At 31.9% G+C, this 27,550-nt stretch overlaps 4 protein-coding genes and 2 long non-coding RNA genes across 8 annotated transcripts; 5 read left to right on the top strand and 1 right to left on the bottom strand.

Annotated features, from left to right (window-relative positions):
• Positions 1-6,949: 6,949 nt before the first annotated feature.
• On the top strand, positions 6,950-7,830 carry LOC123212186 (non-specific lipid transfer protein GPI-anchored 5-like). The gene is made up of 3 exons (XM_044631251.1): positions 6,950-7,314; positions 7,394-7,465; positions 7,569-7,830. The coding sequence occupies exons 1-3, from the start codon at positions 6,990-6,992 to the stop codon at positions 7,691-7,693; spliced, it is 522 nt and encodes a 173-aa protein (XP_044487186.1). The 5' UTR covers positions 6,950-6,989; the 3' UTR covers positions 7,694-7,830.
• Positions 7,831-10,604: 2,774 nt separating this feature from the next.
• On the top strand, positions 10,605-11,498 carry LOC123212162 (non-specific lipid transfer protein GPI-anchored 5-like). Of its 2 annotated transcripts, none has more exons than XM_044631222.1 (3): positions 10,605-11,016; positions 11,117-11,173; positions 11,271-11,498. In XM_044631222.1, exons 1-3 carry the CDS (start codon positions 10,695-10,697, stop codon positions 11,387-11,389), a joined length of 498 nt encoding a protein of 165 aa, XP_044487157.1. In that variant the 5' UTR covers positions 10,605-10,694; the 3' UTR covers positions 11,390-11,498. The 2 variants fall into 2 exon arrangements, with proteins under 2 accessions (XP_044487157.1, XP_044487158.1); XM_044631223.1 differs by having other exon boundaries at positions 10,606-11,016; positions 11,120-11,173.
• A 718-nt stretch (positions 11,499-12,216) lies between these two features.
• On the top strand, positions 12,217-17,003 carry LOC123211490 (F-box/kelch-repeat protein SKIP30-like). Of its 2 annotated transcripts, XM_044630257.1 has the most exons (3): positions 12,217-12,593; positions 12,903-12,953; positions 15,535-17,003. In XM_044630257.1, the coding sequence occupies exon 3, from the start codon at positions 15,616-15,618 to the stop codon at positions 16,651-16,653; it is 1,038 nt and encodes a 345-aa protein (XP_044486192.1). In that variant the 5' UTR covers positions 12,217-12,593; positions 12,903-12,953; positions 15,535-15,615; the 3' UTR covers positions 16,654-17,003. The 2 variants fall into 2 exon arrangements, with proteins under 2 accessions (XP_044486192.1, XP_044486191.1); XM_044630256.1 differs by lacking the exon at positions 12,903-12,953 and having other exon boundaries at positions 12,221-12,593.
• A 1,394-nt stretch (positions 17,004-18,397) lies between these two features.
• Positions 18,398-19,888, top strand: LOC123211491. The gene is made up of 2 exons (XR_006501421.1): positions 18,398-18,952; positions 19,035-19,888. It is a non-coding gene; the product is annotated as an uncharacterized LOC123211491 (long non-coding RNA).
• LOC123211492 lies at positions 18,948-19,812 on the bottom strand. Its single transcript, XR_006501422.1, has 2 exons — positions 19,721-19,812; positions 18,948-19,629 (listed from the first exon to the last, which is right to left on the bottom strand). It is a non-coding gene; the product is annotated as an uncharacterized LOC123211492 (long non-coding RNA).
• A 4,630-nt stretch (positions 19,889-24,518) lies between the features above and the next one.
• On the top strand, positions 24,519-26,471 carry LOC123212099 (FCS-Like Zinc finger 8-like). The gene is made up of 3 exons (XM_044631142.1): positions 24,519-25,127; positions 25,219-26,024; positions 26,145-26,471. Exons 2-3 carry the CDS (start codon positions 25,231-25,233, stop codon positions 26,212-26,214), a joined length of 864 nt encoding a protein of 287 aa, XP_044487077.1. The 5' UTR covers positions 24,519-25,127; positions 25,219-25,230; the 3' UTR covers positions 26,215-26,471.
• The last annotated feature ends 1,079 nt before the right edge of the window (positions 26,472-27,550 follow it).

The following is a 27,550-nucleotide window of genomic DNA, read 5'->3' on the forward strand; positions in this document are numbered from 1 at the left end:
AAACAAGAGAGTGATGCCTCTCTTAATATTCCTCCATTATTATATCTTGATTCAAATCTTTACACATTTGAGTGAAAAAGACGAATCTATTTTAAACAAATTATGTTATATAGACCTTAATTTTCTACCTAAGTTTGTTATGAATTTTCTTTATTAGTTTTCTACCCATCATTTTGAAAGCCCTCCTACCCTTAATTTTGAAATCGAAATAATCATTTTTTAATTTTATATATATATATATATTACTAACATAAAATTTTATTAACAAAATCTTCATAAAGGCGTTTTAAGAGAAAGTGCTTAAATGCAGAGGAAACAAAAACCTCTATGTGCTTGCACAGATTTGAATGGTTCATTGCAAAACAAAAACAGGAATGAAACTTAAAAAATTGAAGGAAAAATTTTGATAATAATAAGTATGTTTGGTGGTTTTGTCAAGTGATGGATCCTAGCAAATTTAAACAAAAATAAAAACCTTTTGTATAAGGCTTCCTTTTGGAAGCTCTTTTTAACAAGCGAATGGGTTAGTAGAAACTAACTACTTTTGCTCTCTTTTCTCCTCCTCTTTGCAATTTTGTGTGAGTGTGAGGCTGTGAGCCAAACAGAAAAGGAGAGTTTTTGGAAATCTTTCTTTTGTTTCTCATTGAAATTTTTGTGGTGAGGTGAAGAGCTGAAAAAAAAAAAAAGAGGAAGAAGACAAAAAAGCTTTAGGTTTTGTATGTCTAACTAGCCTCGATCAAATACTCCAATTGAGGCTAATTCATGGTTCAATTAATCTCAAATTTTACTGTTGGTTCGTTACTCATTGCTTTTTATTGTAAACAGTGAAGATTTGGTTAAGAGTTTTGAAAAAAAGAGATATAAACCCAAAATTAGCTTTATATGTTGTTGAGACTTTTTCCTTGTTTTCTATAAAGATTATTTCTTTTTTGGCCAAAATTATTCAATATTGAGTTTCTAGTATATCTCTAGTTTTATATAGAGATAATAGTTGGTTGTAAACCCATTTTGACATAATGAAAGATTGTTTTCCCATGGTTTTTCTCATCTTGTAGTATCAAGGAGGTTTTTTCATGTAGATTAAGTGTTTGTTCTTCATCGTGTTTTGGTTTTCAGTATGTTATGGTTGCCTCAATTTTGGTGGAGAGATTAATGCTTGCACACTATGAAACAAACTAGAATAGTTTTATGCTACGAAATTAGGAGCAAAAAATAAGCAATAAAGTGGATCCTCACGAATTTAGAGATACTTTTTGTAACACCCGTCCCTAGAAGTACTACCCACCAAAGGAGAAATATTACGAATTAATATCCGGAGTGTCTATTTTTTTTTCTTTTTAAAATACTTTAAAATAAACACATCATTAAAAATGTTTCGAAAGTATTCTAAGAAAACTGAAAATCTGGAAACGAACAAAAGATGTATATACTCATATGAAAACTCAACTGAAAGCATCTGAAAACAAGGAGTAATCATATGCAACTGTACCATAATCTCAAAAAGTCAAAAGTTGACAAGAACATGTCACTATATGCATGTAATATAAACCAGAGATAACCTGCTCTAGCCGGATCTACCTACGCTGACCTGGCCCTGCCTCGCAGCTACCTCGATCACCTGTACCTGCAATCATGAAAGAAAAGGAAGTGAGTGATAAGAACACTCAGTAAGGGGAAAGAATTAAATAAACTATTCCCTTTCTTGTTCTAACTCATTCTCGGGACTCAACAGAACTCATAACCCCCCATAAGAGATTGAGGGGGTAATCTAGTTCATTCTTTACTATTTGGGTCATACTTTGTCCCATCTGGTGTCTATTTAATACTTTATGGAAGCTAACTATAAAGATTTGACACTTTTCTAAGTTCGAGCTTTCTTTCTTTCTTTCACTACACTATTTCTGAATCTGAATTAAGCTCTACTGCGAGCATGCTCTACTCTGAGCGGACCCTACTAGAGGTCTATGTCCTACTACGGACGTGTCCTACTGCAGACGTGCCCTACTACGGGCGGTGTAGTGTAAAGTGCCCCCTCATAGTTTATAGCATACATACGACTCTTATATTTTACTAATTTTGTTTCCATCTAAATTTATTCATAACTCACCAGACATTACTCTTGGGACGACCCCTAAATCTTGAGCCCCGAATTCTTTTTCTTGCTTTTCTTTCTTTTTCTTTTCTTCTTTCCTTTCCTTTCTTTCCTTTTTTTCCTCCTTTTCTTTCTTTCTTTCTTTCTTTCTTGCCTAGAACTACGAAATACTGTTCACAGAACAGTTATTTAGCAGGGCAGCATTCTTTTTCATACAATTTAACAACCCAAACGGTTTCTAATTCATACAAGCTATATATCGTTGAAAAGAGGATTCAAAGATCTTTCCAACAAGCTATAATAGCACTCATAATTCAATAGATAAGGCAGTCAAAACGTGAGCTAAATTCAGTGGCAAAAACTGCCTCCTCTGTTTATTTGGTAAAGCAGTCCTTGTGGTTCATGCAATATTTAACAATCCAAATGATCTCTAATTTATACAAGCTATATATCATTGGAAAGAGGATTCAAAGAGCTTTCCAACAAGATATAATAGCACTCATAATTCATCAGATAAGGCAGCCAAAACATGGGACGAACTCAGTGGCAAAAACTGTAAATATCATGCAACTTTCTGCCATGAACAAAATAACACACATAGACATCCCAAATGGCAAGACAACATTCCTCAACTTCAAAATCATCATTTATAACATAGATCTAAGGAACCAAAAGCCTAAAACATGCAACATATCAAGAATGATTCCCCTTATCTTGTTTCAAGCCAAATCTTTGCAAGTTGGCTTCCTTCTCTTTGTTTTACTTCTTTTATCACCAAAATCAACACCAAAACATACTAATATATTCATATAACATACATCCAATATATATATAAACATAGGAAAAGGAAAAATAAAGAGATCTTTTAGTTACCAAGCTCCAAAAGTGCTTACTCTTCTTTTCCTTTCTTATCTATCTTCCAAAACCCTTCCAAATCACTTACTTTCCTTCAAAAACACAGCAAAGAAAGGAAGAAACTGCCTCTTCTGGAAGAGACGGGAAAATGATGGAAAAAGCAAAGGTAAAGTTTCTTTCTTTCTTTTTTTTCTTTTATTGACTTTTGGAACATATATATTGACTTTATATATATTATATTATTTTATATATATATATATATATATATATAAATCTATATATACTACAAACACACACATACATTTGGAAATATCTTCAAACAGGGTCAAAAGATGTAATTGCCCCTGGAACATACCTGAGGTTATTACACTTTTAGGATATGTTTGTGTTTTGGAAACGATAAGTTGCATTGGAATGATATATGTGCAAGTATGGTTAGTGATGTTGATATCAGAAAATTACATTCTAGATTCTTGATGACTATTACAATAGTCATGTCTTGACAATCAAAACTACAAATATATGTTATCTTACCTTCCACTAAGATTGAGTACATAGTTATTACTGATGATGACAAATAATTTCTGTGGATGAAGAGGATTCTATATGCATGAGTTGGGTTTGAGCAAAAAAAATATGTCTTGCATTGTTATAGTCAGTGTTATCCACCTTAATAAGGAAGTTATGTTCCGCTTGAGGCCAAATACATTGATGTGAGATATTATTTATTCAAGATGTGTTGAAAATGAATAAGTTTTCCATTAAGAAGATTCATATTAATGACAATGGATCTAACATAATGACAAAGACCCTACCTATGGTGAAGCGTGTTATCTTTAGAAGGGTTATAAGTATAATCAATCCTCTCTAAAAGAGTTACAAGTATGACTGATCCTCTCACTTAGATGTGGGAAAAAAAATTTGTTGGGTGATCTCATTCAAGTTTTAGGACCTAACAAATAAAAATATAATAAAAAGAACTTTTATATAAAAAACATCCTTTTGAAGTTTTTTTTTTTTTAACGACTGAGTTGGTTAGAAGAAATAACCAATTATGTGTGAGTGTTAGTGAGGTGACAAGCTTAAAAAACGAAGGGGGAGAAAATATAAATATTTCAGACTGCTTCGATCAAGGTAAATATGTGATCTGGTTAATCTAAATTTTTATTTTCTAATTAGTAGTTCATTACTCTTTATTGTAAAAGGTGGAGATTCAATTTGGAGTTTTAAATAAAGAAATGTAGAGCCCTAAATTGGCCTTTTCTTTTGGTGAGATTTTTTCGTTTGTTTTGTATAAAGTTTTTTTTTTATTAATAATTATTATTAGATATTAAGAGATGATGTGTGTCTCTAGTTTCATTAAAAACAATTTAGTAGTAAATCTTTTTTATTTGTATAAGAGATTTATACAAATAATTTGATTATACGTTTCTCTCATTAGATTATTTTTTATCTTTCTGTAATCTTGTATTTGTTTTATTTGTATAAGAGATTTATATTATACCAAAATAAAATCAAACAATATGTAATAATAATAAGTTCATAAATAAGGAATCTTAAAAACGAAATATCCTAGCAAACAAACGAAAAGGTGTTTCATGTTAATAAAATTAATTATATTCACACCCTTTTAAGTATATAATTGGGTATATTAATAATATATCATCATGTGATTGAATAATTTTAAATTAAGAATAAAATAATATTTAATTATATAATAATATATTAAAAAGTGCCCGCATATTGAATTGCTTTATAGTAAACCAGTTTCAGATTTACTCTTTTGTTAGTTATCATATGTATTATTGTTTTAAAAAGGGGAACCAACAATATCTTGGTTTTATACAGAGCAAATCCTTAAGAAATAAAAAAGATAATACCAAATAAATATAAATATAAAACTGTAAATCTGTTTAGTTGTAAAGTAAACCTTAGTTTAATAGAACTTGTTCATCTGAAAATACCGGTCTCTTTTGTCACATCCAAAAACTTTCCCTGTATGATCGCTTTCTCTTCCCTTCCTTTCTCCAGCTTCAACACTGAATCTCTCAATTTCCCAACCAACAAACCCAATTCCACAAGCAATTCCCATCATTTTCATGGCTTCCAGAGCGCTGGACATGGTGGAGCCATGGCTCAGTCAAACTCAAACTGCAGCAATGTGCTCACCACCATGGCGCCTTGCCTCAACTACCTTATGGCAAACTCATCAACCCCTTCAACTTCTTGCTGTACTCAGCTCGGCGCTGTCGTGAAATCTTCCCCGGATTGCCTTTGCGCTGCTCTCAACGGCAGTGTTCCTTCACTGGGGATCAGTATTAACCGAACTATCGCTGTCTCTTCCTGGTGCCTGTAAAGTCCAAACTCCTACATTTGATCAGAGTAAACGACGTATGGTCAGCTTTATTTAATTCATTATTGATCAACCTTTTTTTAGTTTAAACAGGCAAAACCTTGTTATAGTAACTGGATTTTTTCTTTCCTTTTACCAGAAGCGATTGCACCTGCAGCTTCACCTGCAGATTCTCCAACATCGATAAGCCCTTCTTCAGAATCTCCATAAACGATTAGCCCTCCTTCAGGCTCTACAAATACAACTACACCACCAACCTCAGGTATAGCACAAACATAAGAAGGAACACATTTTCTCTAATCCTATCAAAATTTTGCTGGGATTATGCATATATAGTATACCATTAGATTTTACGTTGTAAAATGTCATTTCACTCCAGAGAAATTCAAATTGATGTAATGTTTGGGCAATGGCAGGTTCTGAGTCTAAATTAACAACACAAAATTCATCTGACGGAGGCATCAGAAGAGCGCCTATTCGTTTTTGTTATCTTCCTTCTCTTTGTCGCATCTACGATCGCCAAATTCTGCTGAGAATTTTTAGCCTGCTGTTGTATTAGTGAACAAATAACAGTTATTCTTTTCCAGTTGGGCAGTGCCTGATGATGATGAGTTATGATTACAGAAGTGGGAAGGAAGGAGAGTATTGGCTTCTCTGTCGATTCTTTTATAACATTAGCTTAACTACAACAAATCAATTGGTCAATTTCCCTCAGTTAATTCCCTTTTCTTAGGAAACAGCTAACTAAAAATCTTCAAGCCATTTGTTAATTGGTTTTAAAAATTTTATCTACCAACGGCAATGAACAATTGAAAGCAACGTGACAGAATTGAGCTCGGCAAGTAAACATATGCAGAGATTTTTATTCAACATTGAGGTTTAGTTTCCTCTTTTCCACCCATGCAAAATATAGAAATCTTCTGACCCTTTTAGAGAAAGTGCTTGTATATCAAAAGAACCAATAAGTGCTCACAGATACTTGAATGGTTCATTGCAACAAAAACCAGAACAAAACCTTGAAACTTCAAGGACAAAATATCATTGGCCTGAAATGATTAATTCAACTGAGGAGAAAATTCTGCTACACTGTTAAAAACCTTGGTATGAAATGTTCAAGCTTGATAGTGAAGCTCAGTAGAGTACTGTCTTCTTCTTGAGGGTACTGCTAAACTGACAAAAATTTCCATCTCTGCTCTTCTGAAATGGAAATAAGACATGGCATAAAAGGTGATGTAAGAGGAATAGGATAGTTTTGAGGGTTAGTATTTTTGGAATTTTATATCATTTTTCAGTACCTTAAGTCTTATTTAAGCATCACCACTTAGTTGGCCACCCAAAATAACTTACTAAATGACTCACTAGTCCATCATAGGCCACATGTCTTTCCTTGACTTGCCACTGGAATTCAAAACAATCAAACTCCTCTACCTAATAGTTTCACATGTTTATGCAAACTGCCAGAAATATCGTGTTTCTCCCAAACATTTGAAGTAATAAAATTCCTGTCTTTAAGTCTAATCTACTTCAAAAAAATTTCTGCTTTAGGAATTAAAAGTCAAGTTGGTCACCCATATTCAACTAATATTATGGACTCCTTCCAATGTAGGCTCACTATAAATTTGCATTTGCATGCTTCCGTTTACATAATCAAGCAAACCACTTCTCAGAAAACCAGCAATTTAACAACAAATGGCTCTGAAAGGGATTGAATTGGGTCTGGTCCTGGTCCTTGTGACAGTGTTGCTTTCTCATGAAGCTGCAGCTCAATCCAGTGGCTGCACGAGCGCACTGATTAGTTTATCTCCATGCCTAAACTACATCACTGGAAACTCCTCAACCCCTTCCTCTTCTTGCTGCACACAGCTTGCCAGTGTCGTGCAGCAGCAGCCACAGTGTCTATGTTCGGTGCTCAATGGCGGTGCCTCTCAATTGGGTATTTCCTTGAACCAAACTCTCGCTCTGTCGCTACCTGGAGCCTGTAAAGTTCAGACACCACCAGTTAGCGGCTGCAATGGTACGCGCAACAAATTAAACATGCACTTAATAACTCTAAAACGCCGAAGATTAATGAATTTTGCAATGTTTTTCATCAGGTGCTAATGGTCCTGCAAGAGCTCCTGTGAGTCCTCCTTCAGATTCTTCAGACGACACACCTGATTCTTCAGGTACATTAATTGAAGTCTTCATTTCGGATTTTCATTAAACTTCCCGTTTCAATAGGACCGTTATTATGAAAGAAATTTGACAAAACAAAATAAAAAATTGCAGGAACTGGGTCTAAAACCACAAGTGATCGGTACTTTTCAAATGGAAACAGCATCAGAATGCCATTGTCTCTCGCTGTCTTCATCGTTTTCATGGTTTCGTGCTTCTCCAGGGCCATAAATGTATAAGGGTTCCTACATGGAAGCGTTATTTTTAGACTTAAGCCACATTGCTGCCGTATTATACTGATTGTACTGTACTGGTAGTAGTTGTCAATGAAGTAATAACCATTAGTGAATAAATTTTTATAGTTTAGTTATTATAATATTTACAAGTGATGATTTAATTAGAGGGTCAATGACTAAATGGTAACCAGCCAGATGTGAACAATTTCTACGTGTAAATAAATAGATAAATAAAGGCCAAAAGACTTATCCTCACCCATGTTTTGCTGAAATGACAAAGTTTCGTACGTTAAGTTTAAAAAACTCAAATACCTATTATTTTGTCAAAATTTATTGTTAAAGTTAAACATAAAAATATCATTTTGTTAAAAATATTAAAAAAATAAAAAAAATTATTGCATTTATCTTATTTTAAAAATTAACAATTTTCTTTCACTCAAAATTTAAAAAATGATCATTTTTCTGTATGATTTTTTTCTTCTCCTAGCTAACAACTATCTCCTTTCCAACTATCAACATTCTCCTCTCCTTCTGACTTTTCTCTCCCTCTCCATTTCTCTTGTCACCCTTCTCGTAATTTTCGTCTCAAACAATGATGATGAATCGTCTTCATTTGAGAGATGAAGACCATTTGTCTATAATTGTCTTCATCTCTCAGATGAAAACAAGCCAAAAAGATATTAAAAAGGATAAAAAAACGTGGTTGAAGATAACAGATTTCATTGTGTTCAATAACAGAAAAAACTATAAGATAAAATAGTTATTTTTCAAATTTAGAGATAAAAAAATTATTAAAATTTTTAATTAGGTGGAAAAAATATATTAAATTTTTAATTTTTTAATATTTTTACTTATAATACAAATAATAAATTTTAACAAAATAACAAAACTTCAATTTTTTAAAATTAACCGATGAAATTCGGTCATTTCAGCCAAACTTGAACGGGAATTATCTTTTGGCCATACAAAAATGAAAGGGATGTAAATTAACCACGTTTTTTCATGTCGGCTAACGGGCTCATTTCTTGACATGGGCTCTGGTTTCTATGGCGACTCCAATTACAAACAATTTCCTCCTCAACGTTTAAGCATAATAAATGTACCTAAAAATTGATTTGTTTACTATTTAAAAACGCGTTTTATCTTATTATTATATATTCTTTTCAGTTTTTATTTTATTATATTTTAAGAAATAAAAAACAAACAAATTCCAAAAGACTTTCATATACTTTATCTTAATTTATAAAAGAGTATTTTAATAATTTAAAATGTTCGAAATGTTTTAATTGTTATAAATATTTGTTTCGGTTAATTGGTATTTTACTTCAGAAGGCATGACTTTTCGGAGTAGGGTGTTACACATGTTCAAAAAGAGAAACAATTATAATTAAATGATATACGAGTTTTTATATTATGTTTAAGTCAATATTTTTGTTAAGTAATAGCATTATAAAGAATAAAAAATATTGTTTAATAATAAAAAAACTTAAAATATCGATCTAAAAATCTTAATTTACTTAATTTATTTAAAGATGCAAGTTTAAGAGACAACAAACATAGACACGTATAAATGTAAATTATTTTAAATGTCAAATTAATGTTTACATTTTTTAAATTTATAATAAAAAATAAATTATATAATTAATATAAGTCAATATACTTATAAAATATCTTGTGGTGTATAATAATTTGTGACGAGAGCTTTAGCTTATTTAAATAGTTGAATAATTACTCTTTTGACATTACTTAGGAAACAAGTTACAAGAGGAATCATATTGTGGTGGGCCACAACTTGTAATTTCCCAAAAGAGAGTCGGTATAAATCAAAATCTTAAGCATCTTCAGATATCAATAAGGAACAATTAATAAAGCAAAGCCCCTAACCGAAACCAAGCAAATCTGTACAAATAATTCTAAACTTTATTCTAAAAAACACATAAATTTAATAAAGGCCAAAGGGCTATTCCCATCAAGTCGTTAACATAAAAATAAATATATGTTGGGTCATATTTTAAAAACTCAGATATTTATTTATAAATTAATTATTATTAAAATTTTTTTGTTAAAGATAAAAATAAAAATTTTATTTTATTAATAATATTTAAAAATATATTATTTTATTTTATTCTCTAATCTTTAAAAACTCATATTTTATCTCAATTTTAATTTTGAAAAGTAACTTTTTCTCTTTCAAATCCTTAAAGTTTTCTTCTCTCTTCGATGATAGTGACGATAACTACTATTGTCTCCATCTTTAGTCTGACCATCTTCCTCTTCAATAGAGACAAAGAACTTCGTTTCCGTTGACAAAGTCATCTTATCTTTTTATTGATTTGTCATCTTCTGTCTACGTCGACAAAGAGATGGAAACAAATCATCTTTGTTTTTTTTTCTCGATGAGATGACTTTGTCTTGTCCTCATTGACGAAGATGAACTTCATCATCTCCATCGACGTCATCTACATAGGAGAGAGATAGTAGGGCTAAAGGTGGAGACAACGGCAACCATTGTCGTTGTTCTTGAAGAGAGGAGAAAACTTTAGGGATTTGAAAGGAAAAAAATTACTTTTAAAAATTGAGGCTAGGGAGCAAAATGTTAATTTTCAAAACCCAGAGAGAAAATAAGATTAAATTATATATTTTTAAATATTATTGATAAAATGACGATTTTATCTTTACTCTTAACAAAAAATTTTAATACTAATTGATCCATAAATAGATGTTTGAGTTTTTAAAATATTACAGATATGTATTTATCTTTGTATTAAAACTTGTGTGTAAAATAGTGCTTTGGCCATTAATAAAAGTTCCAGAGTTTTGGTTGTTTACCCAAGAATCTGTTATAGAAGTAGGTATGGTTGGTAACCCATATAACCTGCCTCTCTTTATCTTCACGATCTTCCCTTTATATACCCTCAATTTTATTCACCCTGCAACCCGCAAATCCTATTTCAGAAAACTCCCATTTCAAAATTCACCATTTTCCGAATCTAGTTAAGTTTCAATGGCGGGTAAGATGATTAAGATTGTTGTAATTCTGATTATTGCAGGGGCACTTTGGGCAGGAGCTGCAGCCCAATCAAGCGACTGCACGAATGTGATCATCAGCATGTCGCCGTGCCTAAATTACGTTACAGGAAACTCGTCCACGCCTTCTTCTTCATGCTGCTCTCAGCTTTCCAGCGTGGTGAAGTCGCAGCCTCAGTGCTTGTGTCAAGTCATCAATGGCGGTGGCTCCTCTCTTGGTATCAATGTAAATCAGACTCAAGCCATGGCTCTCCCTTCGGCATGCAAAGTCCAGACTCCTCCTGTCAGCAAATGCAATGGTGAGAAATTCCCCTCCATTTTTTAGTACATAAAAATCTGTACCTGCTAGTGAGTTAGGATTGACTTTCAAATCCTAATTGTTTGATTATCTGTACACAGCAGCTGCTTCTCCCTCAGCGTCTCCTTCAGGAACCACACCCACACCCTCGTCTTCAGGTGAAAATTTTTCAGATTTATATTAAAATCTGGAAAAAAAAAATCTCAAATTCGTCACATTTATATTAAAATCATTCAATTATTAAATTTTGTGCAGGTGGGGGAGCAAAGACTGTTCCATCAACAGCTGTGGGTTCCTCAAATGGAAATGCTACAAGCCTCACATTTTCCCTCCTCCTAGTTTTGTTCTTCCTTTCATTTATTCAGTTAAAATAATTTTCTACCATTTTCTATATTAAAAACAGTACCTTTTTTTTTTTTAATGTGGGATTATTGTATTATTGTCTTGTAATTTTTATAATAAAGTTTATTGGATTATGTGGCATGGTGTGATTTACTATTATGATGTATTATCAATAAACCAAAAACTGGCTTAAAGAAATCATGATGTCTGACCGAGCAAAAGCAAAAAGAAAAAATTAGGTACATAATTTGACCATATCAATTAGAAGCTTCCAATACTGACCAATCTGAAATGCGAACAGACCAACTGGTTCTAGACTGTATTATCCTCATAATTCAAAAAAAAAAAAGGAATAGAGTAAATCACAGTTCCCAACCCAATGTTTGGCCTATGAACAACACTTTTTACCCTTAATTGACATATAAGAAAATTGTTATATAATTTGTACATTTAAAAAGTTATTTTTATTTTTTGTTGATTTAAGATTATATAATAATTTTTAAAAATAAAATAATAGAGATAAAATAGTAATTTTATTTCTTAATATTGTCATTTTATTAGCAAAGTTTAAATTTACAGTGAAAAAATGTTATTTACACTTGATTTTGGGTAAAAAATATTATTTATGTAATTATGGGTGTAAGACGGTCTTCGGGTCAAACTTTGGATGCGAAAAATACTTCACTCATAAGAATATATTTATCAAATAATCTAATTGGATCATGAGTCCGGGTCAAAGAAGACATATTACATCATCCGAAACGACAACGTAACGTCATAGTAAAAACAAAAGTCTTTTAAAGAAAGGAAACCATCTACAAAAATGGAATTAAAAAAAGCACGTGCAAAGTGCGTGGTTGGGAAGGAGAGAAGAGAAGAGAAGTAAAGAATAACGGAAATGCCATTGCAGGAGTCGAGGTGAATGGAATGAGGCGACTAAGATTGGAATATCCCCGATGCGTCTTCTGTTTGTTTTAGGTTAAAACCAACACAAAACACAAAGCCCCAACCTCATCATCATCATCAACACCACCCCACCAACAGCAAGAAGGTTAAACTTCGAATTCACTTTCTGAAGTTTATTAAAAATCACATTTTTGTTTTTAGAACTCATCGATTTCTTTGCTGTGAAATTTACAAAACCACCAACTCTTTCTGTGTATTGTTTTCTCAATTTCCCATTTCTTAATTACGGAACCCCAAGTCTCGTGTTTCTCGCCGCCTCTGCTCTTTCAGGTATATCGTTTTTCCTTTATTCTTTTTTGTTGGATTCGCTTGTGGATTTTAGTCTGTTCTTGCGTCCAAATTTCTTTGAAATTTTGATTTATTTTATCAATTTCTTGAGTATCTGTTGTTTTTTTGTTCAATTACGACTGAATTTTATGTGGGCAATAGATGGCGTGCAGTTTTTTGTTATTTTTCTGTTTGCTTGAATTTTTTATTTCAATCGATGGCTTCGTGTTGTGGTGATTTGCTGTTTTTAGTCTGTGAATTTTGGTGAAGCTTTTTGTGTTGTGATTGCGAATTGATTTTGATTTTGTGAAGTTAAAGTGGATCACGGTTCACTGGTGGTTCAGTTAAATTCGGTTGAGACAGGTAATAACATTCTTTATCTCTACAAATTATGCATTTGTAGCAGTCATTTTGTTAAATCTCCATTGTCAAAGTTGCACGCGGAAAAAATATTTTCAAATGCAGCTTTTTTATTTGTAAATGTGTTTGCTTGGAATTCATCTTGTAACTTTTGTGCCTTCGTGTTGCTCTACGCATGTGATTTGTAGTTGTTTTTTTGAATTGAGATTCAGATAGGGTCTTTGAACCAGTTGTTCTAATTTCAATCTCCCTTGCCTTTTAATAAGTTTTGTGATGTTTTTCCATCACACAATATGAGATCATTTGGTGTATGTGTAAGTATTTTTGGAGACGTTCAACTGATTAAGAGAAGATTACCCAAAATAAAGAAAAAATAAGAAAAAAGAAATGGTTTTCTTTTATTCATTTATATTTTGTTTGATGTACTTTCAGTTTGGCATGTTGAGATATATGCTAGCCAACCTTGGATGATAAGTCTTAGCATGGATTTGTTAGGTTATTGAGGCCCTTCCCAGAGGCTTCTTGAAGCTTAAGTTTGATTGGATCTTTCTGGCAGTCTAATTCTTTGAAGGATGGAAAATTTCTAGTTAGCATGTGATTTCTTGATTTAGGAAGGGTTTATGAAGAATGTAGTACCAACTCCAAAGCTGTAGGTTGGAAACCTTTTTAGCAAACATGCTATGATGGAGTTCAAGTTTAAAAATTTTCCTTTTGGAAATTATACCATATGGTTGTGTAAAATTTATATTACTTGGAACCCAAAATTATACGATATAAGTTAATGAATTATATTTATACTCAAAATTCAGGTACATGTGCAATACAAATGTTTCATAATTTGAGCCTAAGAATGCTAACACTATAGCTTTCTTGTTTTATGTATTTGGATAGTAGAGGATAGGAGAAGAGTTATCTGTTTCAACAGTTTAGTTGAACTTGGTGTATTATTGCTGAATTTGAAGTCTCAATGCCAGTGTCGATACCTTAATTATTTTGTTAGAATTTGGTGTCTTAGAATTTCAGTCACTAAGTTCATAGATGGCAAGACCTGATGCTAGCCAATGCCTTTTCCGGTTTGGTGCAATTTGAGTAGCCTTTGTTTACCAGTTTTCGCTTACCTTTCTATAGTCTTTTATTATAATTTTTATTCACAGAATTTAATATGCTTAATCTGCTTGGTGAAAGAGAAATTTTGACTGTTTTGAACTAACTTGCGGGTCCTTATCTTGGCAATGTCATAGTCTTGATGAATGCGGAGAATTAAGCTTGTTTGAATCTGAAATATTTAAGTGATCTGAAGCATGGTTGAGAGGCTTTTCCATTTGGGATTTTGGTATGAAAAAATTCAGAGGCATAGGATGTCTGCTTTGTATGATGGAAGCCAATGGGATAATGAGAACATAAAATGTGCCTATCCAGATTCTTGCTACTTTTTAATGGTAAAATCATTATCATGTTTAGTTCCTTTATGTCTCTGTGGAGAATGATGGGATGCTATTAGTTCATGTTGCTTATAGTGTCATCACAACAAGTAGCTAGTAGTTATGAGCCAAACTTCAAACTTTAAGAAATTGAATTCTTTCGTGGCAGGATTGCAATGGTGAAATGATGTAGGGGACTATTTTTATTATGAATCATGTAATCATTTATTAAAAAGGAATAATTTTTGTTGAAGCTGTTTTCACTTTCATTACAAGGCTTCAAATTTTAGTTGTGGTCTATGTGATGATCATGTTATGCTGATTGTTCTGTTTTACATGTGAACATTACATTTAGCATTTGAAAGTAGATACTTATATTACTGGCATTTTGTTCCTGCTTGGACGATTTTATATTAACCTGAAGTCTGATTCTACAAAAAGAATACAAGAGTCCTGAGCAATTGAAATTGCCACTGTCTCTTACTCATAAGTTTGAGTTTGAAGGTCTATCTCTTTTCAGATCCAATTGGCACAGTTATTGATTATCTCTTAGTGTTTGTAGTAATATGTTTCTTTATGTGCAATAGGCACCCCAAAGTTATCAATATGGTGATTGTTTGTGCTTGAAGCTTTGTGAATGAGGTTTCTCTACAATAAGTGCCTCTACACCAGTTTTCTGATCCTATATTGCCCATGAGCTTATCATCTCACCATGAAGTGTAGATAGAATTAATTCAGAAATTTGGCTATTTCATTCTGTTGTATTTGAAGAACTTTTGGCATTTAAATCATGCAGCCAAATCAATCACTATTTTGGCAGTTGAAACTTTATTGATAATTAAAATACTGGAATTCTAAAGTTTGACCTGATCACTTTTTCTTGTAGCATGAACATGTCAATTAATAAGAAGGAAAAAATATCAAGTTATAAATGCTTTTAAGCTCGATTCTGCTTCATTTTAAATTTCTAGTTTAGATTTTCTTTGTTGATGGTCAATTCTAGACTAACTTTGGTATATTTTTTAAGGATTTCTTTTCTCTTGAATGTGGTCTATGCCATGTAAAACAAATGCAGGGAAATTCAGTTTTCATCAAATATTATGATTTTACTATTTGAGAACTAATAATTGGATCTCTAATATCACTGTATTTCTATGTTGCAGGTTGTGCTTGTGAATACTCTCATCAGTATAGTAACAAATCCGTAGTGAAGATTGCATGAAACATATGGTACTGTGATTATTATGTCTGAACTGATTGAAGGTCTTCCAGACGCAGTTGCCCTTAGGTGCCTTGCAAGGGTTCCTTTTTATCTTCATCCTAAATTGGAGCTTGTTTCTCGTTCCTGGAGAGCAGCCATTCATAGCCAGGAGCTGTTTAAAGCACGACAGGAAGTTGGTTCGTCAGAGGAGCTGCTATGTGTGTGTGCATTTGACCCTGAGAATTTATGGCAGCTTTATGACCCTCGAAGAGACCTCTGGATTACTCTCCCTGTTCTTCCCTCAAAAATCAGGCACCTTGCCCACTTTGGTGCTGTCTCGGCAGCTGGGAAGCTGTTTGTGCTTGGTGGGGGCAGTGATGCTGTTGATCCATTGACTGGAGATCAAGATGGGAGCTTTGCTACAAATGAAGTCTGGTCATATGATCCTGTAATACGACAGTGGGCCCAACGTGCATCCATGCTTGTGCCGCGTGCCATGTTTGCATGCTGTGCTTTGAATGGAAAGATTGTTGTAGCAGGTGGTTTCACTAGCTGTCGAAAATCAATTTCTCAAGCAGAAATATATGATCCAGATAAAGATATCTGGCTTCAAATTCCTGATCTACATCGTACGCATAATTCAGCATGCACTGGGCTAGTCCTTGAAGGAAAGATGCACGTCTTGCACAAGGGCTTGTCAAAAGTGCAAATATTAGACCCTATGGGTCTTGGGTGGACAGTTGAGGATTGTAGTTGGCTCCAGGGTCCAATGGCAGTTGTTCAGGATTCTATATATGTGATGAGCCATGGAATTATTTGCAAGCAGGAGAAGAACTTTAGAAAGGTAGTGGTTTCAGCATCTGAGTTTCGTAGGAGAATCGGGTTTGCAATGACAGGGATGGGCGGCGACATTTATGTAATTGGAGGGGTAATCGGCCCTGATAGGTGGAATTGGGATATCCAACCAATGTCCGATGTTGATGTTCTTACCGTTGGGGCTGAGAGACCAACTTGGCGCCAGGCAGCTTCAATGACAAAATGTCGTGGAACAATTCTTGGATGTACACAGCTAAAGATCTAGTTTATGTTTGTTATTCTAACTGCTGCTTTGTTGTGAAAATTTGTACTCTTGTTGAGGCATCTGCACATCTTATCGGATGTAAGAAATGATGATTTTGCTGGTAGCGCTGTTTTGTTTGTTGTAAAGCCATAATATGTGGCCTTGTTTTTACTCCAGCTTAGAGGGCCAACACTGAAGGTTTTATCAGTCTGACTGACAACAAAATGAGTGGTATATGAAATTTTATGTAGTAGCATGCAAGAAAAAGTATTTTACTTTTTCTTTTAATTTGGTATTTGAACAGAGAACAAACTTCTTGTAATCTTGTTTCTCTCTAGTTTATATTTATATATTTGTTTTTGAGTTGTGAATCAGAAATGCAAATTCGAATAAATCACAATGCTGAGAATTTGACAAATCAGAAAAAGAACTAGAGGTTGGACCTCGTTTTCATCATGAGGCCCTTTTAGCATGCTATTTATTTTCCTTTTAAAGAACAGCAGCGCTAATCGGAGGGAGCTATTAAACCCAAAATCTATGCTTTTGGCTTGCTTAACTTGGGAGGAAGAAGAAAAATGGACGAAAATTAAACCGAAGAGGGAGCAAACAATAAAGACGTTGAAGTAGCTCTAGCCCTCATTTGTGATCACCCAAATCACAGTTCTGTTGCCGTCACTGTTGGGTCGGACCTCTGCTTCTATGATCTTCTGTAAGCTGACTCTCACTGTTCTTTCTTCTTCTTCAGTTTACGATTACTCAATTAATCATTGAATTAATGAATTTTCTATTGGGTTTAAAACCCAGCTAAGCCGAATAGTTGCATTATGAGAACTTGTAATGGTTTGGGAATTTTGGAGAATTTGATGGGATAGTTGTGCAAGCAAAAAGTCACGCTTATTTTAATTGGAACAAAGTATAAAATTGTTGATAAGAAGTTTCTGTTTTTTTTTTTTTTTTTTGGTGTAAGTTGACTTCATTTTTATGGTTCTGGTATCTTGACCGTGGGCATTGTGCAGTTTCTTTGTTGGATGATTCAGGTGGGCCTTCTCATAAGGATTCTATAAGAGCAATTCGATATGGTGCTAGCGGAAAGTTCTTTGTGTCTTCCCGTGATGACAAAATTATCAAGATATGGTCTGCTTAGTCTTGGAAATGTATTAGTTCTGTGTAAGTGCTTCGAGCTCCCACATAGGGATTTATTAGTTTTAATAGACTCAGCTTTGGAACTGGAAGTTCCTGTATGAATACAAATCTTTAGGTTTAATGTCCGTGGATTGATGTAGTATGGTGATTGCCTCTACAAGTTCTGTTCATTCCTTTCAATAAAAATTCTCTTCCAATAAAAATTCTCTTCCAAAGCCAGGTTAGCAGGGGACCTTTGGCATTTTACATAGAGTAGTCACCTGATAAACTTAAACCCAATTGCCGGTCACTTATTCGTTCAAGATTCTTAACATTACACTATGCAATGATCTAATATTTATGACTCAACTTTATATCTGATGAAAGTAAATGCAATGGAAGATTGCTTACGTCATTGTAAATATAACAGGTGCTCTGAGAAGAGAGTGACTGCAGTTGCCATTAGGGTCAGCTGTTGCCATTAGCCATGATGGTCAGCATGTTTGTTTTTCTGAAAAATTTCAAGTGGTTTGGCTCGTGGACCTGCATGGGCTTGATTATGTTCAAGCATCAGTCAATAAGAAGGCGGCACCATTGCTTGCTCACTATTAAAGCATGATTACTAGTCTGGTGAGTCATTCTTATTTGCATTGATGTTTCTTCTTTTCCCCTTTAATATAATTTTGGGGTAGTTTGTAGGCGTCTTCAATAAATTGCACCTTAGGTGCACAAATTTTCCATTTTCCCTTTAACATGATGACAGAATTTTTATTTCATACATTTCTGTGCAAGCTTAGGCTATAATACAGCAGTTTGTGGGTCTTTTGTGAAATGTTGTTCACAAGTTTGGAGTATTGATAGCTGCCCATTTTGATAACCTATTGTCAATGAACAGATTGTGGGGAATTTTTTTTTTCTTTGTGCTTTTCACCCCATTTCCCTTGATTGTTTTTCGGAAACCTACTGGATGGGATTTACCCTAAATGCATGTGAACCCTTTTCTTTAGTTATTTTTTCACTTTTCAATCTCTTCTTGCTTTTTCTGTTGGGGTGGAGGAGTTGTTGAAGTTAGATTTTGCAGTCTAGTAGCTTACAAGATTAGCCCTATATACTGGTTTATTGCTGAATTGACTTTTTGTGGGAATTTTCTCCAGATGGACGGTATGTTCTAAGTACATATAGGGATTTCAAGATTCGTGTAAACAGTCTTAGCTCATTGAATGACATAAATAGTTAGCCTGTCTCTGCACTTCTTTTACATCTTGTCATTTTTGTGACAGGTTACTGTGTTCCCCAAAAAGCCTATAGATGGAGCCCATGAGATGCAGAGCTTTTGCCTTGGCCATACAGAGTGAGTTTTTACAATCCAGTTTTCCTTGAGTTGATTTATTCCAGACACTACTTAGTGTTGTTAAGCTTGAGGATGGAAGAAATCTTACAAAAATAAATGATACTTATGAAGTGAATTGATGGCATTTTGTCCAGTTTCTGAAATGCATCAAACATGAAGCATAATTAGATTAAAATTTACCATGTGGGTTGCCCGGATTACTTTATATCTGAATAATGTGATTCTTGCTGGTAGTTTCCTTCAAGGGAGAGAACATATGCTGTAGCTCTTCTGGAGGACTATCGCGGATGGTGACTCGGGTCTTCAACTTGCTTGTTTTTATTATTCTTCTTTGTCCCCAGTGAAGGTCATTTCGGGTTTCAACAAGGTCTCCGGATTCTGTTGAGCTTGAGCCTACTGCAATGGAAGATAATGCCATACCTGGTGGAATGGAACTGCCAAAGAAGTTAAAAGGAAGTGTTTCTGTTGAGGAGAAGGTGTTTTTGGCAGCTGCTGAAGCTGTAAAAACTGCAATGTGCATTTTGCTGGCCAAAAAGCAGTACTCTTCAGAGAAAAGCGAATTTAGAAAGAGAACAAAAAATGATAGAAAATTCAAACAATAACAGGACTTTATACCAACAAAACTCTTATCATTTATCTAAATTTTTGTAGGGATCCAAATTTCAAGCATGCTATTGTTCGGACAGGAAGTTCTGTAATGTTAGTTGTGCCCATTTGTTAGAAAATGACGACTGTAACATTGAACAAATACTGGCAAGGTTAGATGCCTGCTATTTTGTTTTCTTCATTATTTTTTTTTTTAATAATCTAAAAAATCTTTACGATAAACACCAAAAACCTACAACTATTTAGATCTATAATTACGAACTAGATAAATCAGATATCATTATTCTATTCTATTCTATTCTATTTAAGCATTAGAAAACAAAATAAGTGAAACTTAAATTTGTGGGCCTTTATTTGTCACCTCGAATTTCAATTCAACTTCATCATCATTAATCCCCATATCAATCAAAATTACTTTTTCTCTTCTTTAAATGTCTCTAAAAGAAAAAGATGGATCATCATTTATAATGTAAACTTTAATTTAAGCCTTTACAAAACGGTCTAATTAATTAATCTCTTTTGATGATTAATTATCAAATTTAATCTGGACCCAATAAGTTTGTCATCAATCTTATCTATCTAAGTGGGTTTAATATAATAAAAAAAAAATTGAATAATATTATTTATATTTATTATAAATATTAAGTTAAAATATTATTATTTTATTTTTAATTTAAAATCAGTTAATTATATAGCATTTGATCATAATTAATATTCAAATCCATATTTATTATAAATACATATAATTTTATTATTATTTTTATAAAATAAACTAATTATATTTCTCCACAAATGGATCAAAGCTAGGATTGTTTTGTTTAATTGAAAATATATATTTTTTAATTTAAGAAAATATTTCATAGAGGATGGTCTCCACCTAATTGAAAGAGACTCCCACTAAGGTGATTCAAATTTATTGTACAAGACATTTTGTTTGTTATTACCCACCAAGATGCAAAACGTCAAGTCGAATTATGCCACCTAAGCTTTCTTTTTTTTTTTTTGTTGGAAATAATTTATTTTTATAATGGGTTAATCACAACAACAATCCATAGGTTTTCTAAATTTATAAAACTCTCTTTATTATAATATTTTATGTTAAAATAATATTAATTAGATATTTAGTGAAATATAATAGTGTAATTTCTAATAATTCATTAAATAAAGCATTTTTGGTTATTTTTTAAGTCTTAAAGATTTTTTTTTTTATATATATATTAAGAGGTTAGTTTTTGTAATTAGTTTATAATTATTTTTGTATTAACTATTGTCATTCCTTCTTTTGCCCCCATCTATGTATCCTCTAATATTATCATATTCGGTAATTCACTCCCCTATAAAATCGAAATAATAGGAGATTATGTGATTAAAACATTACAATAATTCAATAAAAAGTTTTAGCAAAAAAAAAAAATTGAAAGTTATTATTATTATTATTATTATTTAGTAGTGAAGAATTTTATTCAAATCAAATTGTTTTTTTAATATTGAATCAATCATATCAAACAAGATAAATTTTGAATTCAGTAATTGATCTCATAATTACTAAATCATATAAGTTAAAAGTTTGATTTTAATATATCGTTAAAAGATATTTAAATTAATGATCTCTTATACGTGAAGTTTTTTTCATTTACCACTCAATCAACATCTTATGGGTGTTATTGTTATTATTTCTCAGTAGGGAAAATCAAAGAGAGAATGTCGTGGTTTCCTACCCGTGAAGTAAGCCATTTAAGTCATCAAAACGGAGGGTTGGTAGGGGAAGAACTCTATAAATAGCCCTCAGCCTTCTTTCACTTAGTACTTAATGTATGCATCCCTTTTGGTGGAAGTTAAGACAAGAGTTTGAAGAGATTTTTTTTTTTTTTTTTTGAAGTTTTGATCCTCAACATTTCTGTCTTCTTTAGTTTGTGTTGGTTACATTTACAACACAATTTTTACAAATAAGTAATACATTGATAGATAGCTGTTAAAATTAAGGGTGGTCAATCATTATTTCAAAAAAAATTGGGTGGGAAATTGTAATTAAGCTTAAATTGAGTATGCATTTTAAAATAATGTAAATTTTAAGGATTAAATTGACCCATTCAACCAACAGGTACAGATTTTTTGATTAACAAGAAAAAAAAAAAGAATATTTTGATCATGAAAATAAAAAAAAAATATGCAAAAAAAAGATAAGGGAATTTTTTTTTTCTTTTTTTGTAAGATCTTGAATGAAAATATATGCCCCATTACAATGGATGCCCTTTTGAAATAAAATAGTAATTCACTAAAATTGGGATTCTTTTTAAATTTATTATTTGAGAAAAAAAAAATTAATTAAACAGTAATAATACTGTTTAGCAATAATTTGTTTGCCACGTCGATATTGTATATTATAAGATGAAAAAAAATTGAATTGACAATAACAAATAACAAAATAATAAATCAATTAAAATATAAAAATTTGGTAAAAAATAATTTCTTAAACCTTTCTCTTTCATATTGATTTTCTTTTAGAAAGGAGAAGAGATAAGGTGGGCAAAGTGAAAGTAGTACAAGACCAATCTTTTTTCAGAACAAGAACTCCACCCAATTTAAATTGATTATTCGGATCAAATCAATTGTGTGTGTATATATATATATATATATATATATATCGAATAAATAAAATTTTTGATTAAATAATTAGTCTAATCATTATATTAAAATATATTTATATTTATATTTTTTAATATAAAATATGATTCATCATAATTCAAACGACCTCTTGAGATTAATAAAACTAGTATTAATATTTTTTTATAATAAAACCCTAAATCAAATTATGTTTTTAGATTAAATTAATTATATTTGTATAATTATTATATTAAATAAATTAAAAATATAATTTTCAAATATCAACCAACTTTTCCCAAACCAAAACGTGGCCAAGGTTTGGGAAAGGGGCCCAAAATTAAGTAGAAAAAGTCAAAAAAATAATCAATAAAAGGAGGTAGGGCCCTCAGCATCTGAATGATTAAGGAGGTCCTACTTCTCACATCAGAAAATAAACGGCTAAGAGTCGGGTTCGTGTGGTATACGTCTCCGTAGGAGAAAGGAAAGAATAAATTGCGATTTTTCTAATTAAATCATCCTAGTTTTGTGGGCCCAACAGCCCAAGTGGGCCCATTAAAATTGACAATACTAACAAACATATTTTAATTGAGGAGGGAGGACTATTGACTATGCGCCACCCTAGGTTGGGTGAAATGGTTCTACCCAATTTTTATTTTTTAATTTAATTGGCCGATTTAATTTTTATTAAATTATTAATATTTAATTTACTAATTATCTTCTAATAATTATAATTATAGTTTTTTTTATTTTTTTAAAAAAATTATCTTTTCATTTTTCTTAATTCTTTCTTCTCTTATTATTTTCAATTCTTCACCACACATCATCGATAATTTTCTTTTTACGCTTTTTATTTTTACTAATAATATTATTATTTATTATTTTCTTTTTTTTCCTATTATTTTTATCATTAATTATTGATCTCCTTTTTTATTCTCTTTTTATCTTCACCAACGATATCATTATTGATCATTTTTTTCCTTTAGTCAATTTCACCTCCAATACCATAAGTCGTTATCCTTTCTTAATTATCTTTATTATTCTCCACTCTTCTCCTCTCATCATCTTTATTATCACTCTTATATTTTTTAATTTCTTAGAAAAATCTTCTAATAATATTAGATTTAAAAAGAAAAGATAACTATATTGATAGTTATTGAACATGTATGATTAAGAGAAATAAGAGGAAGGGATATATGGGCATTGATTGAAAATTAGTGAGTGAGTGAGAGAATAAAAGAGAAGAGATGATAATGGAAAGTGAGTAAGAAAAAGAAAAGGAGACATTGATAATTATTGAGGAAAAAAAAAAAGGAGTAAGAAATGGGTGAGAGAGAAAGAGGCAGAGGCAATAATGAAAAAAGAAAAAAAAAAGAGAAGTATAAATATATAAATATTATGGATAGAAAAAATTATATATTTTAAATATTATTTTTTGTTTGTGTTAAAATGGTTTTGTTAGGGTAATTTATACACGTCAGATTTTGATAATAAAAAGAGTGTTCACTTAAACATCCAATAACATTCTAAGTATAAAAAATTAAAAATTAAAAATTAAAAATTAAAGAGTTAAATCGCCTTAAACTTTGAACTTATAAAATTGTATTTCAATAATTAATAATTATAAATTTTAATTATAAAATGAGATAAGACGAAAAAATTATGAAGAAAGTGGAAAGGTTGAGTGGCTGGTCCCATCAATGAATGCTTAATTCCCCAAGCCAGACCCTTCTAAATTACTCCTCTCTCGACACTTCCCACCTGCTACCTTCACTATTTTTCTTAAAAAAAAAAAAAAAAATTATGACTTATAATTATTTGTTAAAAGAATAAATTTAAAATATTGTGATAAGACTTATAATTATTATATTAAATAAATTAAAATTTTATAAATATGAAAATAATTCAAACTTAAATATTAATCTTTTAAATATAAATATTTTAGCTTTTTGAGTTTTAGCTTTGAACTGGTAGAAAAGCTGCATGCTCTTCTAGTGCATGCGTTTATTACCTGAATTTCAAACTGAAGAACAAAGACCTAGAGAGCGACAGAACTCGCACGCAAAAAATAAAATAAAATAAAATAATGCGGTAAATTGAAACAACTTCACCTATTGGGTGCAATGACTTATTTTTTATTGTACTTCCCATGCACAATTGACTCTGCCTCTCAAGTCTCAACTTTCTCTTTAAAAGCCAACGCCCATTGCTTATCTCTTCCCTTTCAAGTTTAAAGTTTTATCTCTCTCAGTCTCATCCCTCACCTCTTGTTTCTCTCTCAATACATTTCTTTAGGCAAAGTTTCATGCCCATTTTCGCAGGACTGTAACTAAACAAAGGCATGTAAAAAGAAAGTGTAGTTGAGGGAGACAGAAAGTTGGTTATCCTTTTTCTTCTTTGGCAATAGCAAAAACAAATTATTCTGTTTCGTTACAGTTCTTTTTGCAGTGAATTTTCAGAGGTGCTTGTTTATGTTTGCAGCTGTATCAAGTGGGTTGTTGTGTGCGCGTAATTATGTGAGAGCAGACAGGAATTGATTTGTTCTCGTTAGGCAACAATTAAAGAAAAACTAACTCAAAAGACGAGAAAACCCCGTTTTTATTCATTTGTTTTTACTTCAAACATGGAGGCTACAGAGATTTAGGACGCATTTCAGCTTCCCAATACTGTGTGCCATCAGTTTTTTTGCTGGGTTCGTGTGTACATTAGACTCCTAGAGACGCGTTCACAGTAAAGCTTCTTGAGATTTTGAGCCTTAAAAGTTTGATAATCATGGCGGTCTCTGCCTCAGTTTAACTTCAATCTCTTGATTCAAGTGGGTTGATGTAACTTTTGTTTATCAATTAGTCTCTTTTCTTCATCTCAATGAAAGAATTTAATTTGCATCTGTCTTTTTGTTTGTGCAGAAAATCTTAGTAATGCTGAGAAATAGATCAAGAGCAGTGACCAACAAGCAAAGTTTAATGGAGAATCATCAAAGTTTTCAATCACCATCAAACTCCCAAAACAACAAAAGACCCATCTCTTTCTTATTTTCTCCACGCTTCCGAGCTTTTAAAACGAAGTGTCTTGCTGAATCGGAGGCCGTGATAAGTCCAAGTTCGATCATCGACACAAAACCATTCTCTCCTTTTGGAAATATCTTCTCCGATGACATTTTAAAGTCCCCAAAACTTCTCGCTGATCAGAAAAAAAAATATTCCAGGGAAAATTTAGACTCTCAACCCATTGGTCTTGGTCTTATTGACGTTTTAACTGACAATAAACCCATTGAAGAAAATTTTCCTCTTAAGCCAAATCATAAAAAAGTTTTCTTCGGAAACAATCTCAGAGTTCAAGTTCCTCCACTGCCTGTTTCTAATCTTTCTCCATCACCCTCCCCCAAATCTCCAGGTGAGATTGGGATTAAGTCTTCAGACGAGAAATCTACCGTCAAAACGAAGGATATCTCTCCAGGAATTTACACACAGTATACTTCTGTGACTGCAATGGAGCTTTCTGAAGATTATACGTGCGTGATATCTCGTGGAGCAAATCCGAAAACCACGCACATATTTGACAACTGCGTAATCGAGAGCTACTCTTTATCGGAAAAATCAAACTTTCCCCTGGAGAAAAATAACAATAATAATAATAATAATAATAATTTCCTCAGCTTTTGCCATACTTGCAAGAAGAATCTTGAACAGAAAAACGACATTTACATCTACAGGTTTGCACGCTTAATTCATATCTCACTTCTTTTGTTTTGTTTTGTTTTTTTTTCTCCTTTAAAATGTAAATTTTTATCTTCTTTAATCATTATTAATTCATAATCTAATTTGTAATGCAGAGGTGAGAAAGCTTTTTGCAGTCAAGAATGCCGCTACCAAGAAATACTGCTGGATGAATTGGAGAATTAAACAATTTCCCATGATTATGACTGTAGTAGAGGGACAATAAAATTAATTTATTTTTCTTGGTTTCTTCTCAAAATAATAGAAGAGAGAGAAATAATGTAAACTTGATTGCTTCTAGTTCTAAAGAAGAAGAATAAGCTGATGATGAATGATTGAAAACTCTGCCTTATCTTTTATTTTTATTATTAAAATTTGAAATCAATTATTAATTGTTAATGGGGACCAATTATTATTTGAGTGATGAAGATTCTTTTCTTCCATTGTGATGAGTGTAGCCTCTCCACCTTATCTCTAGCCATAATATCTGTAAGGAGTATTATTAATGGAAATAAAATTATATATAAATAATAATATATTATTTTATTTTTAATTAAAAATTATTTAATTATATAATAACATATATTTATTATTTACATATATAATTTTATTGATACGGGAATAATGGTTTAGTGATGGCTACAGTTGGTATAGATATTGGATTATATATAATAATATTTGATATGGTATGGTATGGGAGATAGATCTGAAGCTGACTTTTCAAGTGAGACAGATCCAAGTTTCATGTGTTTTTGTTCACCAATTGAGTCAGCAGTAGGTGGGAATTTTTATACTCAACATCAAGAGATAAGATTAAACAAAATTTAAAACCTTTTACATGTTCTATTGATGGGAGATTGAGGCTTACCAGTCACCAACCCTAGAAAAGGGTGGGCTTTTTAAAAAAAAAAATTGGGAAAAGTTCGATCGAATTAGTTGGATGGATAAACTCGAGACATAGTAATTATACTCATAACTATTAAGATTGAATTTATTTATTCCGCTGATTGGTCAAATCACATCTCTAGATAAAACAATTCATTTCTTCTGAATTGACAAATACCCTATAACAATAATAATAATTAATTAAATAATTAAGATGTGGGTGACACGTGGATCTCACGATGTCAATATCTATTTCTATAATTAAATTAATAATTAATGAAGATACCAATCTCACCTAAACAAGCTTGGGATAGGATGAATATTATTCTTTCCCTCGACGACAAAGAAATTAAAAAAATATTATATTTTTCAGAAAAATATAATAAAATAAAATAATCATGGACAATCCTATTAAGAATCCGATCTTATTCCCCTTGACCACATCACACATATTAAAAAACACAACAAATTTCTTCTGATGAACTCACCTAATTAAATTTCTCATTACAACAATCAAAGAGACTTTTAGTTGGAGACAATTAAGAAATTAAGTTCTAACTCTTGTTAATGATTTTGCAATTGAAATCAGATGGGGATTTTTATTTTTTTTTTAATTTCAATATAATTATTGATAAAT

Source organism: Mangifera indica, chromosome 3 (assembly GCF_011075055.1).
Source record: "Mangifera indica cultivar Alphonso chromosome 3, CATAS_Mindica_2.1, whole genome shotgun sequence".
Lineage (NCBI taxonomy): Eukaryota > Viridiplantae > Streptophyta > Magnoliopsida > Sapindales > Anacardiaceae > Mangifera > Mangifera indica.

What these genes read in the sequence shown, in the direction of transcription:
- LOC123212186 (XM_044631251.1), top strand. Translation starts at nt 6,990, where the DNA reads ATGGCTCTGAAAGGGATTGAATTGGGTCTGGTCCTGGTCCTTGTGACA. An exon ending in ACCAGTTAGCGGCTGCAATG is followed by an intron (nt 7,315 to 7,393) that starts GTACGCGCAACA and finishes GTTTTTCATCAG; the next exon opens with GTGCTAATGGTCCTGCAAGA. An exon ending in CGACACACCTGATTCTTCAG is followed by an intron (nt 7,466 to 7,568) that starts GTACATTAATTG and finishes AAAAAATTGCAG; the next exon opens with GAACTGGGTCTAAAACCACA.
- LOC123212162 (XM_044631222.1), top strand. Translation starts at nt 10,695, where the DNA reads ATGGCGGGTAAGATGATTAAGATTGTTGTAATTCTGATTATTGCAGGG. An exon ending in TCCTGTCAGCAAATGCAATG is followed by an intron (nt 11,017 to 11,116) that starts GTGAGAAATTCC and finishes ATCTGTACACAG; the next exon opens with CAGCTGCTTCTCCCTCAGCG. An exon ending in ACCCACACCCTCGTCTTCAG is followed by an intron (nt 11,174 to 11,270) that starts GTGAAAATTTTT and finishes AATTTTGTGCAG; the next exon opens with GTGGGGGAGCAAAGACTGTT.
- LOC123211490 (XM_044630257.1), top strand. Translation starts at nt 15,616, where the DNA reads ATGTCTGAACTGATTGAAGGTCTTCCAGACGCAGTTGCCCTTAGGTGC.
- LOC123212099 (XM_044631142.1), top strand. Translation starts at nt 25,231, where the DNA reads ATGCTGAGAAATAGATCAAGAGCAGTGACCAACAAGCAAAGTTTAATG. An exon ending in AACGACATTTACATCTACAG is followed by an intron (nt 26,025 to 26,144) that starts GTTTGCACGCTT and finishes TTTGTAATGCAG; the next exon opens with AGGTGAGAAAGCTTTTTGCA.